At 35.1% G+C, this 13,843-nt stretch overlaps 1 protein-coding gene across 1 annotated transcript; it reads left to right on the top strand.

Moving 5' to 3' along the window:
* The first annotated feature begins 2,935 nt into the window (after nt 1-2,935).
* Nucleotides 2,936-13,833, top strand: LOC108912046 (probable multidrug resistance-associated protein lethal(2)03659). Its single transcript, XM_018717201.1, has 21 exons — nt 2,936-3,659; nt 3,718-3,963; nt 4,018-4,089; nt 4,142-4,346; nt 4,434-4,656; nt 4,723-4,879; nt 4,998-5,211; nt 5,371-5,758; nt 5,825-6,372; nt 8,701-8,870; nt 9,533-9,709; nt 9,781-9,928; nt 9,985-10,135; nt 10,190-10,417; nt 10,496-10,659; nt 10,723-10,857; nt 10,912-11,067; nt 11,508-11,631; nt 11,691-11,929; nt 13,545-13,685; nt 13,736-13,833. The coding sequence occupies exons 1-21, from the start codon at nt 3,580-3,582 to the stop codon at nt 13,781-13,783; spliced, it is 4,014 nt and encodes a 1,337-aa protein (XP_018572717.1). The 5' UTR covers nt 2,936-3,579; the 3' UTR covers nt 13,784-13,833.
* Nucleotides 13,834-13,843: the final 10 nt, after the last annotated feature.

The raw sequence follows: 13,843 nt of genomic DNA, 5'->3' as shown, positions 1-13,843 counted from the left end.
GGTATTTTGTAGGGCGCTTGTGGAGGGTGTAGGTGTCGGGGGGCGCGTGTTTGGTGTTTGTGGTCGTGTTTTGTTTGTTTTGTCTGATTTTTTAAGTCTGGGGGCTTCGTCCTCGCTAGAGGATTCCGCTGTGTGTTTTTTGCGTTTCTCTGTGCGTGTGTGTGTGGGGTGTGTGTGTGGAGGGTGTGTGTGTGTGCCTGTCTGGGGTATATTGTCTGTCATTTGTTTGTCGATAAGTTTGTCGAGTTTTTGGTGTAATTTAGTGGTGTTTTCGTCCGAAAGTTTAATTGTTTTTTGCAAATCGACGATTTGTTGTGTCATGGTTAGTATTTGTTGGTATTGTCGGGTGTTTTGTTCTGTCAGTTCGTGTATTTGTTGTTTCAGCGTCTCGCCCCCACGCTTCCGCGCTTGCAACTGTTCGCACAAATCTGTTTTACTGGTCATATTACTTGGCGAAGCGGAGACTCCCGAAGAGGGTCCCCCGCCGTCTGCACCGCCCATGCACATGCACACGTTCCCCCCGCCTTCGGAGCCCGACATTCGCGCGCGCGCGCGCGCGCGCGCGTGCGCATGCGCGTGTGTGTGCGGGAAGGTGTGCAAGTGCCAGTCGAGTGGGGACGCCCCCTCACGGGGGCGCACGTGTCCCCCGGTGCACCTGTCTGTCCGGTACACTGCCCGTCGGGGGTCGCAATTCCAAAGAAATGCATTCCAAAGTAATGCAAACAACTGACAAACAAGCAAAAACCCACCTGGGCACAACCCCGGCACAGGCGCTATAACAAAGATGCCGACGGCGTCTATGCTTAAGCCGGGGATTAGGTCGGTGATTAAAAGGAAAGAAAGGGATTCCCTCCAGGCAGCCCCAACAAAGGCAGGCAGAAATTGCTCCTTGCACTACACTTTCACAAAACACGTGTGCTCTGGTCGGCTGCCCGCTAGGAACTGATTTTAAGAATCGAGAACTCGGTACTCGAATACTTTTAAGAATCGAATGATTATCCGAGACACAGACTTCTAAGTATATACTTAGAAGTCTGTGATCCGAGAACCGAGTACCGGACCGAGACCAAATGAGTATCCGAGAACTGGACTCGAGAACAGCGACAATGCAGAATCGGTGTATGTCGGCGACACGGTGTGGATTCGAAAGCATCATTGGGATATTTTTATTCGTACTTGCATCGATGGTAGCTTAGCAGTTAGTAATTAAGGTAAACCTCGCAACGAACGAGAGATGTGGTTTGTTTCACGCAGCATTTTCCGTTATTAAATATTAATTTTTTTAGTTATTTTATAATTATTGAATTCTTATTATTAAAATGAAGCCTGGCTGCAAATCATTAGTTTGGGATATTATTTTAAAAAAAGTAATAAATAAGTAAAAAGTTTAAATTATTTGGCAATACAACAAATCTTAAAAACAGTCAATTTTGGCCTCTAAAGCACATCCGCCTAGTGTCTAGTCCATCTATCTACCTGCCCTGAGGGATACTCGAAATCTCGTCATGAATTCTCAAGTATTCGAATGCCGGCATAAAAGTTCTCGAGAACAGCGAGAACTTTTAAGAATCGAATGGATATCGATTCTTGCATTCGAATTCTCCCATCACTACCAATTTTATATTATTTATATCGAGTTTAGTAGATATATTGGGGAGCGGGGAGGTATACTAAACCTAAAAACTAGAAGTCAAGTCAATAATTATTACAATTTGTTTTTATAAATGGTAAATAGAAAGTTTCGAAAATAATTTAAATATGGTAANATGGGGCCCACCTACGAAGGCTGTCCAGGCCTACACGAGATGAGGCAGGATAAAGAGGGATAATCCCCCTCGATCCCAAATCATTGAGGCCAATTTCTAGCCATAGAATAATGGCGCGAGTGGTGTGAAATACTTGTTATTTTCATAACAAAGGTAGAGCCGGATAACGAACCCGCACGAACCCGTATCTATTGCAGACGGTTCAAAGTACAAGCACAAGGACCGTGGAACACGTATACATTATCCAAATATGAATATGAGATAGTGATGGGCAGAATCGAGTATTTTTAAGAATCGAGAACTCGGTACTCAAATACTTTTAAGAATCGAATGATTATCCGAGAACCGAGTACCGGACCGAGACCGAATGAGTATCCGAGAACAGGACTCGAGAACAGCGACAATGCAGAATCGGTGTATGGCGGCGACACGGTGTGGATTCGAAAGCATCATTGGGATATTTTTATTCGTACTCGCGTCGATGGTAGCTTAGCAGTTAGTAATTAAGGTAAACCTCGCAACGAACGAGAGATGTGGTTTGTTTCACGCAGCATTTTCCGTTATTAAATATTAATGTTTTTAGTTATTTTATAATTATTAAATTCTTATTTTTAAAATGAAGCCTGGCTGCAAATCATTAGTTTGGGATATTATTTTAAAAAAAGTAATAAATAAGTAAAAAGTTTAAATTATTTGGCAATACAACAAATCTTAAAAAACAGTCAATTTTGGCCTCTAAAGCACATCCGCCTAGTGTCTAGTCCATCTATCTGCCTGCCCTGAGGGATACTCGAAATCTCGTCATGAATTCTCAAGTATTCGAATGCCGGCATAAAAGTTCTCGAGAACAGCGAGAACTTTTAAGAATCGAATGGATATCGATTCTTGCATTCGAATTCTCCCATCACTAATATGAGATACCAAAATAATTTTGTTATCATTCCCAGCACGTATTTTTAGCACGCACTAGCACAAAGCAGCACAATGTAATTTACAACAAATTTATTTCAGATACCTCATCGTTTATTTCAAAGAATATTTACACTAAATGAAATTTTACCACTCTATGCGATAATTTTTAAGATGCAAGCGCACCAAGCGGTGAAAGGTCGGGAAACCACTTTTTTATGTATGTCTCAAAAATTTCCCCTCTGTGTGTGTGTAGCCTCAATTGCCGCCATAATGCCGTGCCAGACAAACCTACATCGCCCAACCGAGCATGAAAGCGCCAAAAATTTCACACCCTTCCTAAAAAATTAAAACGAGCTTAACGCTGTCATTGTTCATAAAGCACACAAGTCACATGTGGATATCTCTGGTCACATGCTACTCATCATAATTCCTTATCCACTCTACACTCTACGGTGAAGATAGGGATACAGCTCCTAAAGGTGACATACACATCTCCTAAAATCCTCCAATGATACAAATTCAAATTAAAGCTTCCGTATAATCTCAAGCTTTTTTATATGTTTTGTGTTTAAAATTTTTAAACCTTCAATTCGAGCTCCTAAAGCTTCCACACAGGCTCTCTCAGTCTCTAAGGAAGCCAAACAGTCACAAACTTTAGTGCCCTAGCACAGTACCGAGTTTGTGTAAAGATAAAAAATTTTCTTTTGAATTCAAAACAATTTTTTTCTTCAAAATTTTTAAGCACATAAAATTCTGATACAAGGGGTTTATTACTATTAAAAAATCAGTGACATAAGGTAGAAATCATAGATATCTATGACAAGTCAGTGATTATATTATTTGTAAACAATTTGTAATATTTTAAAACTCGCACGTTTTATATGACCAGTTATTTGAAAACATGAGATCATCTTCCGAAAATTTAGTAAGACAGAAAAATCCCAGAGCAGGTGCAAACTTCCTATCAGTTATTACATTTTGGTAAGTAAAATAGATATCGTTAACTTCAATAAGTTTTCCAATGACCATCTTTTATCAGGTATACAATAAAAACATTTTATAAAGGTAGAAAAAAAGATCTAGAAGATGAAGATTTGCCAGAATGCCTTGATGAACATAGTTCCGAATCACTAGGTGCAAAAATTGCAATTAATTGGTCAAAGGAATATGATAAAGCCTTAAAGGAAAAGAGAACACCAAGTCTGACAAAAGTTATCTTTAAAACATTCCGTTGTGATTTTCTGAAATATGGGGTAGTAGTTGTGATTATGGAAATGTGTGTAAGGTATAAGAATTAAATAAAATATAGGCAGGATATTGTGTAAAACATCCTTTTCAGAATGGTTCAACCTCTTTTTATTGCACTTTTCATTAGATATTTTAATGCTGAAAACAGGAACAGTAACCAACCGTAAGATACATTTTTTTATATCATTCATTTAATTTTAACAGTTCTATTACAGTGTACAACCACCTATGTATTTTAATCGTTTGCTTACATTTGGGTCACCACAAGGTCCAATACAAAGAACAGAAGCATACTTTTTTGCTGCTGGGATCATTATCTGTAGTTGTATAATCGTAATGATAACCCACCCATTTTTGATGGCTAGCTTACATTTCGGGATGAAAATACGTGTTGCTACTTGTGCTCTTATGTACAGAAAGGTAGATTATATCATTTATTAATGAAATATATTTAATAAATAATATCTTAGGTATCTACATTAAATGTTAATATTAAACGTTTTACAGGCACTAAGAATTAAATTAACTTGTCTAGATGGACAACTCGTAGGAAATGCAATAAATTTGATGTCAAATGATGTGAATCGTTTTGACAATGCAGTATTATTTTTTCATTATTTGTGGATTGCTCCAATTCAAACATGTTTTGTTGCATATTGTATGTACCATGAGGTGTCAATGTCTGCAGTGTTTGGCTTAATTGCCATTGTGGTTTTCATCCCTCTTCAAGGTATATAGTAGTATTCAAGATATAGTATTTTTTGAATAATCCTACAAATAGAACATGCCGTTTTAGTAATCCTTGGATTACGTACCTCCACTCTTCGTACAAAAGCTGCTAGAAGAACTGATGATAGGGTTAGAGAGATGCATGAAATAATCCAATCGATGCAAGTTATTAAGATGTATGCTTGGGAAAAAACTTTTGCGAATCTCATAAGTAAATTAAGAAAGTAAGAAATTGACCAAATGTAAAATAATTACACTTCACAAAATAAAAAAAAACTTTGTTTATTATTCTTTCGGATCATATTAGTACATATAAACAATACGATTTTTCTTTGTTTATAGAAGCGAGTTGAATTTAATACTCCAGAGCTCTTACATAAAGGGCCTAATAATGTCTTTCATAATGTTTACTTCAAGATCTGGTATATTTTTGACTGTACTTTCTTACGTGTTGCTGGGTAATGAAATAACAGCAGAAAAAGTATTTATCATAACTTCTTATTATATGATTATAAGACAGACTATGACTGTGTACTTTTCACAGGGTGTCGTTTTGGTAAGTGCTACAATATGGTTTAATTCACCATAACTATTCTGTTTAGCTTACTTCTAATGCAATATATTACTTATTCCAATTAATTCATTCTTTTCCCAGTCTTTATTTTTTTTTAATTTCATAACTATTTTACTCACCATTTCCCTGAACCATCTTTAGTTGGCAGAAGCGACCGTTTCTATAAAAAGAATTTTACGGTTCCTGTTGATAGAAGAGGCTGGCATTGGCGACCCCAGTCTTTTAGATCCTTATTGGCTTAACAAACCAGCTGGTGAACAGACTTTTCAACCAAGACCAATCTTGCCGTTATATGAAACTCCCAGAGTTACAATAGTACACGGCATAGTTAAGTACGGTCAAAATGTGTGCTTGGAAGACATTAATATGGAAGCCTGGCCTTGGAAGATAACTGCTATTGTTGGTCCCGTTGGAGCTGGGAAAAGTTGCCTCATTAAACTGATTCTTGGGGAGTTAACCTTGTTTAGTGGCAAACTTACAGTCATGGGTTCCGTGTCCTATGCATGCCAAGATCCATGGCTATTCGTAGGTATGTAACAAATTATTCTTCACTTTTACAAATTGTTGTTATCTTTTGCAATTCATTAAATAATAGGTTCCGTACGTCAAAACATCCTCTTTGGACACGAAATGGAAATCACCCGATATCGTGAAGTGATAAAGGCATGTGCTTTGAGTAGAGACTTTTCACTACTCCCTTATGGTGACAGAACTATTGTTGGTGAGAGAGGCATTTCCCTCAGTGGCGGGCAGAGAGCAAGAATTAATTTAGCTCGTGCCATTTATAAAAAAGCCGACATTTATCTGTTAGACGATCCGCTGTCTGCAGTGGATATTCATGTCGGTCAACAGCTGTTTGAGGAATGTATATCAAAGTTCCTTCACAGTAAAATAGTTATACTCGTCACTCATCAGCTGCAATACTTACGGAGAGCAGATCAAATAATTGTTTTGCATGAGGGACTAATTCAAGGCAAAGGTGCCTATGATAGTTTAAAAAGTAGCGGATTGAATTTTGTCTCATTGTTAGAAGACCAGACAGAAACCCAGCCAGAGGAGGAGAAAGACGTCGAGAAGATTTTAAGACATGTTTCTTGTACCAGTGCTGCTCTCAGCACTACTATCGACATAGAGGGACAAATGGTAATCATAATACAGGGTACTGCAAGTGAATGGGCCATACTTCAAGGGTAGCTTCTTTGTAAGGAGCGTTCAAATAAAAACGTGGTCGAAGTTGGCTCTGACACATTGGACGTAGGGAGTAGCTTATAGCGACCAACTTAACCTCATTTCTCAACGAGCTGTATAGCAGCTGTCAGTTTCAATAACGTTAATGACTATATAACTTTATTTTAAAGAATAATCGTGATAACAATAATAAACAATTAAAGCAGCTGCTGAAAGTGTCCCCCTCCTTGTTCCAAGCACTTTTCACACCTGTTCCTCAAAGAATTAAAGACATTTTCTAAGATGCTCGGGGTATTGTTAATTTCACGAATCTTGTCTATAAGTCGAGCCTGCAGATGGTTTAAATCAGGAATAGGCAGTTCAAAAATAGTGTTTTTAAGGTAAGGCCACAAAAAGAAATCACACGGCGTAATATCACATGACCTCGGTGGAAATTCATGTTCAGCATTGAGACTTATTAGTCGATTTTGGAAAACTTCCCTCAACATATTCATGGTCTCGCCTGCCGTATGTGCCCTTGCGCCATCTTGTTGAAAGTAAAAGTTTGTAATTTCGTTTTCTTCCAGCTGGTTAACAAAAGGAGCGATAATTTCTTCTCTATACCTTTGCGCAGTAAGAGTACCATTAAAAAAAATAGGTCCATAAATCCTCCTTCGATTGAGAGCACACCAAACTCCATTTTTTTAAGCGTGTAGAGGGCCCTCGACAAAAAAGTTATCTGGTTTTTCAGAAGACCACATTCTCATATTCTGTGAGTTTACATAACCACTTAAATGAAACCAGGCTTCATCAGAAAAAAAGGTGATATTATGAAGTTCACCGTAGTTGTTTAAAAACCATTCACAAAATACAGCCCGTCGGGGAAAATCAACTTCATGAAGTTCTTGCTGACAAGTTAAACGATAGGAGAACAAACGCAAATCTTTTTTTAACACTGTGTGGCAGGTACCGACTGATACTCCCACCATTTGTGATAAAACACGTACAGAAGTTCTTGGCGCATTTTCCATTATTTGTTGGACATTTTCTTTTAATTCTTCAGTCCGCTTTTTAGGTCGGCCGCTTCCTTCTTTTCTTGTTACACTGCCCGTTTCACGAAAAACATTAACACAACGCTGAACTGCACTTTGAAAAATTTTGTACTCAACAATGCCGGGAAATTGATTTTGAAATTCTATGAAACATTCCTCAATAGAATACTTCCATATTCCATCAATCTTGCGTCCATTTCTAAAATAGGACTCTATGATAAACACTTTTTGTTCTTGAGAAAACACCATTTTAAACGCTTTTTAAAACGAAAATATTCAAATTGATAGCGGCGATATAGCGCTTTGACAGATGACGTTTAAGTTCATTTGCTATACTTGACCACGTTTTTATTCGAACGCTTGTTATAAACTGATTTAGATGAAGTTACCATGTCTTTAAAATGTTACGGTGAATTAGATTTTTTTTAAATTTATTTTTATATAATAACTTCCAGTGTTTCAGTGAAATGTAGTACATTTTTCAACTCTTCCCTTTTGAAGAGTTTCAGTGAAATGTAGTATATTTTTCTGCTGTAGTCACTTATGGCAACCTGAGTATTTGAAGATATTTGCGACTAATTAAACTTCACCCTTTTAGCTTTTGTAAATGTATTAAACTTTTTTTTACATTCTACATCACCTATTAAAACTCAATATTGACAGATATACAGAGTGTATACCAAACAATTTTAATGTCAAAATATGATAATTGGTCCAAGTACAAGTTTGTCCAAAATTATTTCATTTGCAATTATTTAAATTTTTAAAGAACATCACAAATACGCTAATGTCTACGAAAGATCTTGGGTTGATAACTGAGTATTTTTGGAATGAAATAAGTTCATTTGATTCACAGATTATTCTTTTTTTAGATAAAAATAAACTTCACGCACTTGCATAAATCGAAAATAATTCTAAAACTGTTTTATAAAGAAAAATAAATGTTTAAAGACATTTTGCTATTTGAAGTGACTTAAAAATTTGTCTCGTTATTCTCCTCCAGAAAATTCAAAATGTCTATTCCCATATTTTGTTGGGTTCTCGTTATTTTAATTGTATTTAAAAATTTATTTACAATGCAAAATTCCTATAAATTCCCTTGATTCTTCCTTAACTTTTTCAAATAGCAGGAAAGTACTAAGGTAAATTTATCTAAAATCTGTTATTTTCGTACAAGGAAGCTAAAGTATGACCCATTTGTTTCTGGACACCCTATATACAACTTTTGATGTAATTGTCTTTTAATTTATAGTTTCACCCTAGAGTTCCACCTGAAATGAGAACTGTCGGTGTTGTAGACTTTGAGAATTACAAACAATTCTTTTTAGCTGGCACTAATTGCTGTGGTATTTTATTTTTAATCTTATTTTTCCTTGCTGCACAAGTATTTGCAAGTGGCGGTGACTTTTTTTTATCAAAATGGTAAGCACATAACTCAAATATAATTTCAAAATGTTAAATGTTGCGTTTAACCGGTGATTCTTTGTATTTTTAAGCTTAAAAGGTTATATGTATAAAGATGCCTGCAAATCGAGTTTTTGAGATACACATTTTCAATAATATTTCTGAAGACGTTTGAATGATGAAATCTGGGCAAAATGTTTATCTAATTAAAGATAAACTGAAATCGGATATAAATATGTACATCAGTAGTGAAAATACTGAATACTCTTACTGAAAATCCAGATATTCGATTTACAGAATATTTTGAAAATGCGATTTCTGTAACTTCAAATAGTGTGTCCAAGAAAGTTTATTTGAAAAATGGATCTCGCAAAAAGTGATAATTGATAAGGTGATTTACAAAATAAAATGTGCTTTGTAGTAAAGACATTCAGTCAACAAATGATCTTTATCTTTAAGCTTTTACTTTATTTTTTAATATAAGGAAATAAAATTATCATTTATACAAAACGTTAGAAAACATTATTTACACAAGCACAGTTAAAAATCATTTAGAATTTCTATATCCATATTTATATGACCTTTTAAGCTTAAATTTGCTCAAAGAATCACCTTCTAAAATTATATGTACTAAATTAGCACCCTGTATATAAAATAATGATTTTTTATTTTTTTTATAGGATTATTTTAGAGGAGTTAAGGTTTCATTATGGCACAGCAGCATCTATGGGATTCTATAACCAACTGACCACCCATGACTGTATTATGATTTATACGATAATTATCATAGCTACAATGCTAGTAGCTCTCATTCGATCAGTTCTGTTCTTTAGGATGTGCATAAAATCTTCTATGGGGTGATTTTTCCACCATCTTTTCATAATTACTTTAAAAAAATTAGTTCACTTTTCTAATTAACAAATTTTAGGTTACACAATCGCATGTTTGTTAGTATCATACACGCCTCTATGGCTTTCTTCAACCTAAACTCATCTGGACGTATACTTAATAGATTTTCTAGAGATTTGGGCGATGTTGATGAGTTGTTACCTAGTGCATTAATAGATACAGTGCAGGTAGTATAAACCGCTTTTTTATGTGAGATTTATTTATAAACCATATATTTTTGCAGTTGTTGTTAAATTTAGTCGGTGTCGTAGTGATTCTGGCTATCATAGAACCTTATTTCCTGATAATAGATTTTGTTGTTGTATTTATATTGTACTTCCTGCGTAATATATTCATCAGAACTAGTCGAAGTGTCAAAAGATTAGACGGGATATGTATTACTTTCGATATTATAAAAGTTTTTCAGTATAAATAATTGTCTGTTTTAGGTAGAAGTCCAGTATTTAGTCATCTCAATGCCACATTAGCAGGTCTTCCCACAATTAGGTCCAATGATGCTGAAAAAGAACTTGTCAAAGAATTTGATAAGTTGCTAAATATACAAAGTAGCGCCTGGTTTATGTTCCTGTATACCTCGAGAGCTTTTGCTCTCTGGGTGGATTTAGTTTGCACCTTGTACATTGCGTTAGTGACCCTTGCCATACTATTTACAGATGGTAATTGAATTTCAATTTCGGTTATTTCTTACTAAAATTGTAATTTTTTTGAGATCGACATAAAAAAACAAATTTCAGCTTATGATGGAAGCACTGTAGGCCTGGCCATAACTCAGTGCATGGGACTCAGTGGTTTGGTTCAGTGGGGCATGAGGCAATCCGCTGAACTAGAAAATCTGATGACAGCCGTTGAGAGGATACTGGAATTTACCAGAGTTGAACATGAACCTGACTTAGAATCCGTAATAACATTAAAATTAGTAAAAATGCAATTAATTTGTTGTATTTGTGCAAATCCTTTATAGAAACCAGATAAAAAACCACCTACAACGTGGCCAAGAAATGGGAAGATCGAATTCATTGAAACTACCATGAGATATAATCCTTTGGAACCACCAGTTTTAAAGAGTTTAAACCTCCTCATTAAACCAAAAGAAAAAGTGGTCACTCTTATGGTTGTAAATCGTAACTTTCTACGTGTATTTTTTTTTTAGATTGGTATTGTTGGGCGAACTGGGGCAGGCAAATCATCGCTGATAGCAACACTGTTTAGACTGTCACCGTATGAAGGTCAAATTTTAATTGATAACTTAGATATCAGCGTACTTGGCTTGCACGATTTGAGAAGGAAGATTTCCATAATACCGCAGGTAATTTGTTATTCTATGCTTAAATAATCTCTTACTCTTCTTCTCTTTGTAGTAAAGGCATGTTCCGTAAGCTTTTATTTTATTTTTTAATTTAAAGAAATAAAATACCTTAAAAATATTATTTACATAAGTGCAGTAAAAAATCGCTTTTCAGAGATTATAGTATGTGTTTCCCACAATACTAATATGAAATAATTTCTTGAGTTATAATTTTGTACATATTTCAATTTTTATTTGATACGAACAAAACATTTTTCAAACTTCATAATCTTGTAACTCCTGTTTGTACCTGTAAGTTGATTATTTTATTCCTTATTTATCTTTTATTAAACCACCCTGTATATTTAGCTTATTTTTATTTGACTGTTGCAGTAAGAGATTTGCAGTCTGCCTTTCTTCCTTTTTTTTTTTTTTTTTTTTTTTTTTTTCCATTTACACAGGAGCCCGTATTGTTTTCTGGAACTCTCAGGTATAACCTTGATCCGTTTGATGAATATAATGACGAAGCTATTCTGTCCGCCTTACTTGACGTTGAGTTAAGAAATGCAATGCTTCACGGACGTGGTAAAACAAAATTAAAACGCTAAGAGACACCTCTCAATACATGTTTCTGTTTTTAATAGAATGCCTAAATCACATAATGGTCGAAGGTGGTGCCAACTTTAGTGTAGGACAGCGACAAATGGTGTGCTTAGCTAGGGCTATATTAAGAAACAATATTATTCTTGTTATGGACGAGGCAACTGCAAACGTTGATGCAGCAACAGATAAATTTATTCAGGCTACTATAAGGACAAAATTCGCAAATTGCACAGTGCTTACTATCGCTCATCGATTGCATACTGTTATGGATTCAGACAGAGTAAATATATGTTTTAAAATTTGATGTGGTTAAAAAAAAAGTTTAAACTCTGGATGGATAGCGAGTGTCCTGCCGAGACGACCGTACCATTCAGAAAGCGTGGATATGTCTCAATATTTGGGAGCTTTCGATGAGTTCATCTTCTGAACTTGTAGCAGGTTACCGAATAATCTAGTAGACTAAAGCCGATTGCGAACACAGCCACGTGTGGTCGCCATTGGTGGCTGCTACACTCTGCGGACTACATTTTGTAAACCTTCCTTTTCTCTCGACGAGAATGAAACACCTCGATATGTAATATACTATTAGTAATAGTCTATTACTTTGCATGGTTAATGTACTTTTTGAGTGAGGGGCTTAAGGAGTTACACCACTGTAAAATTTTCAGGAAGGTAGTTTGAACCTTCTAGAATATGAGGCAAAAGGTATTATGAAATTTTTTTTTACTTCCTTACCTATTGATTTATAAGTTCTCTAATACACTCATAGATGTCATTAGGGAGTATGCATGTACAATTCAAGCAAAATTTTCAAACAAAAGTACGTTATTGTAGCGTCAGTGTACGTTCATGTCTAAAACTCATTTTAAAACTTTAAACGCTTTTTTCTTGAAACACGCTTTTCCAAAACGGCACGCACCATAACTCCAACAATTTTCAATCTTCCTTTTAAAATTTTAACCACATATTTAAAGCAACATTTTGAAGAGAATCACGTACAGATTTTTCAATAAGTTAATTTAAACAATTGTTATAATATAAACAAATAACTGCCCTTTTTTTCATCAAAAATTTAACGGTTTACTTCAAATATTTCCCAATTTTATGAAAAACAATATTTTTACAATCCTGTACGTGTTTCACCTTGAAATTTGCACTAGTTCTACTGCGTGCCGCAGAATAGCTCGACGGCAACATGCTACAGAAGAATGGCTCGTGTCGATATTTTTTAAAGAAAAAATATTTTCTGTACACTTAATACATGCCTAATAACATACTCAAACAGTTTTTTTCTATTACCTTCTATTAAAAAAAAAATTGTCAAAAACACACTTTTTTAGGCCGTTACAGAGGTGTAACACCTTAAATTCTTTGTAAGTCTTTAAAACTTAAGAGACCCCCACCACGCGAATTGTTATTTCACAAATTTTTAGCTGTGTCCGTCACTTCAAAAGCTGCCAATTTGCAATAAATTTAATAAGGCCTCATTTCTCTATAATCTCTGATTATCGAGTTATAAGCCACCAAAGTTTTTTAAACTTATAAAATTTTTCATCAACCGAAATCACACAAATTGGTATCGGTTTACGATGGACATATTTTAAACATTCACTGTTTTCTCCATTAAAAGAATTTTAAAATTTATTATTTCTCGATTATCCCTATTTTCAATTAGTTTATTTACCATTAACAGAACCGAATTTTACTCAAAAATGAACGTTCTCTTTCATGTTTTCACTCAACACCTTTGATTGCATGTTTTCATTATATCCCAATTTCTGGGACGAGATCCATCTGCGCAATTGATCTTGTAGACATATCCACGTGAAATGTGTGCCCTTTTCAAAATTTTGTGAAGTTACGGCCTATTATCAACTAAAAAAATGTACTACCAGGTGCTGGTTATGAGTGCTGGTATAGCTGTGGAATTTGATCATCCACACTTACTTCTGCAAAAGAGGAACGGTTATCTATACGAGATGGTAAATAGAACTGGACCGGGCATAGCAGAAGCACTGATAAGAGTGGCCAAAGAGGTATGTCCAAAGTAAACGGTTACTTATTATACAGTTTATGTTATTTTTAGAGTTATCAAACGAGACAAACAAATCTATCGACTTCATATGCAGAATGAAAAAAATAAAATATTTTGTGATCTGAGTAAAAAGTAAACTTTTATTTTCACTTTCACGTT

The sequence above is a fragment of the Anoplophora glabripennis genome, unplaced genomic scaffold, assembly GCF_000390285.2.
Source record: "Anoplophora glabripennis isolate ALB-LARVAE unplaced genomic scaffold, Agla_2.0 scaffold363, whole genome shotgun sequence".
Taxonomy (NCBI): Eukaryota; Metazoa; Arthropoda; class Insecta; order Coleoptera; family Cerambycidae; genus Anoplophora; species Anoplophora glabripennis.
This window is presented reverse-complemented; position numbering and strand designations above follow the sequence as displayed.

What these genes read in the sequence shown, in the direction of transcription:
- LOC108912046 (XM_018717201.1), top strand. Translation starts at nt 3,580, where the DNA reads ATGAGATCATCTTCCGAAAATTTAGTAAGACAGAAAAATCCCAGAGCA. An exon ending in CAAAAGATTAGACGGGATAT is followed by an intron (nt 10,136 to 10,189) that starts GTATTACTTTCG and finishes TGTCTGTTTTAG; the next exon opens with GTAGAAGTCCAGTATTTAGT. An exon ending in TGCAATGCTTCACGGACGTG is followed by an intron (nt 11,632 to 11,690) that starts GTAAAACAAAAT and finishes TGTTTTTAATAG; the next exon opens with AATGCCTAAATCACATAATG.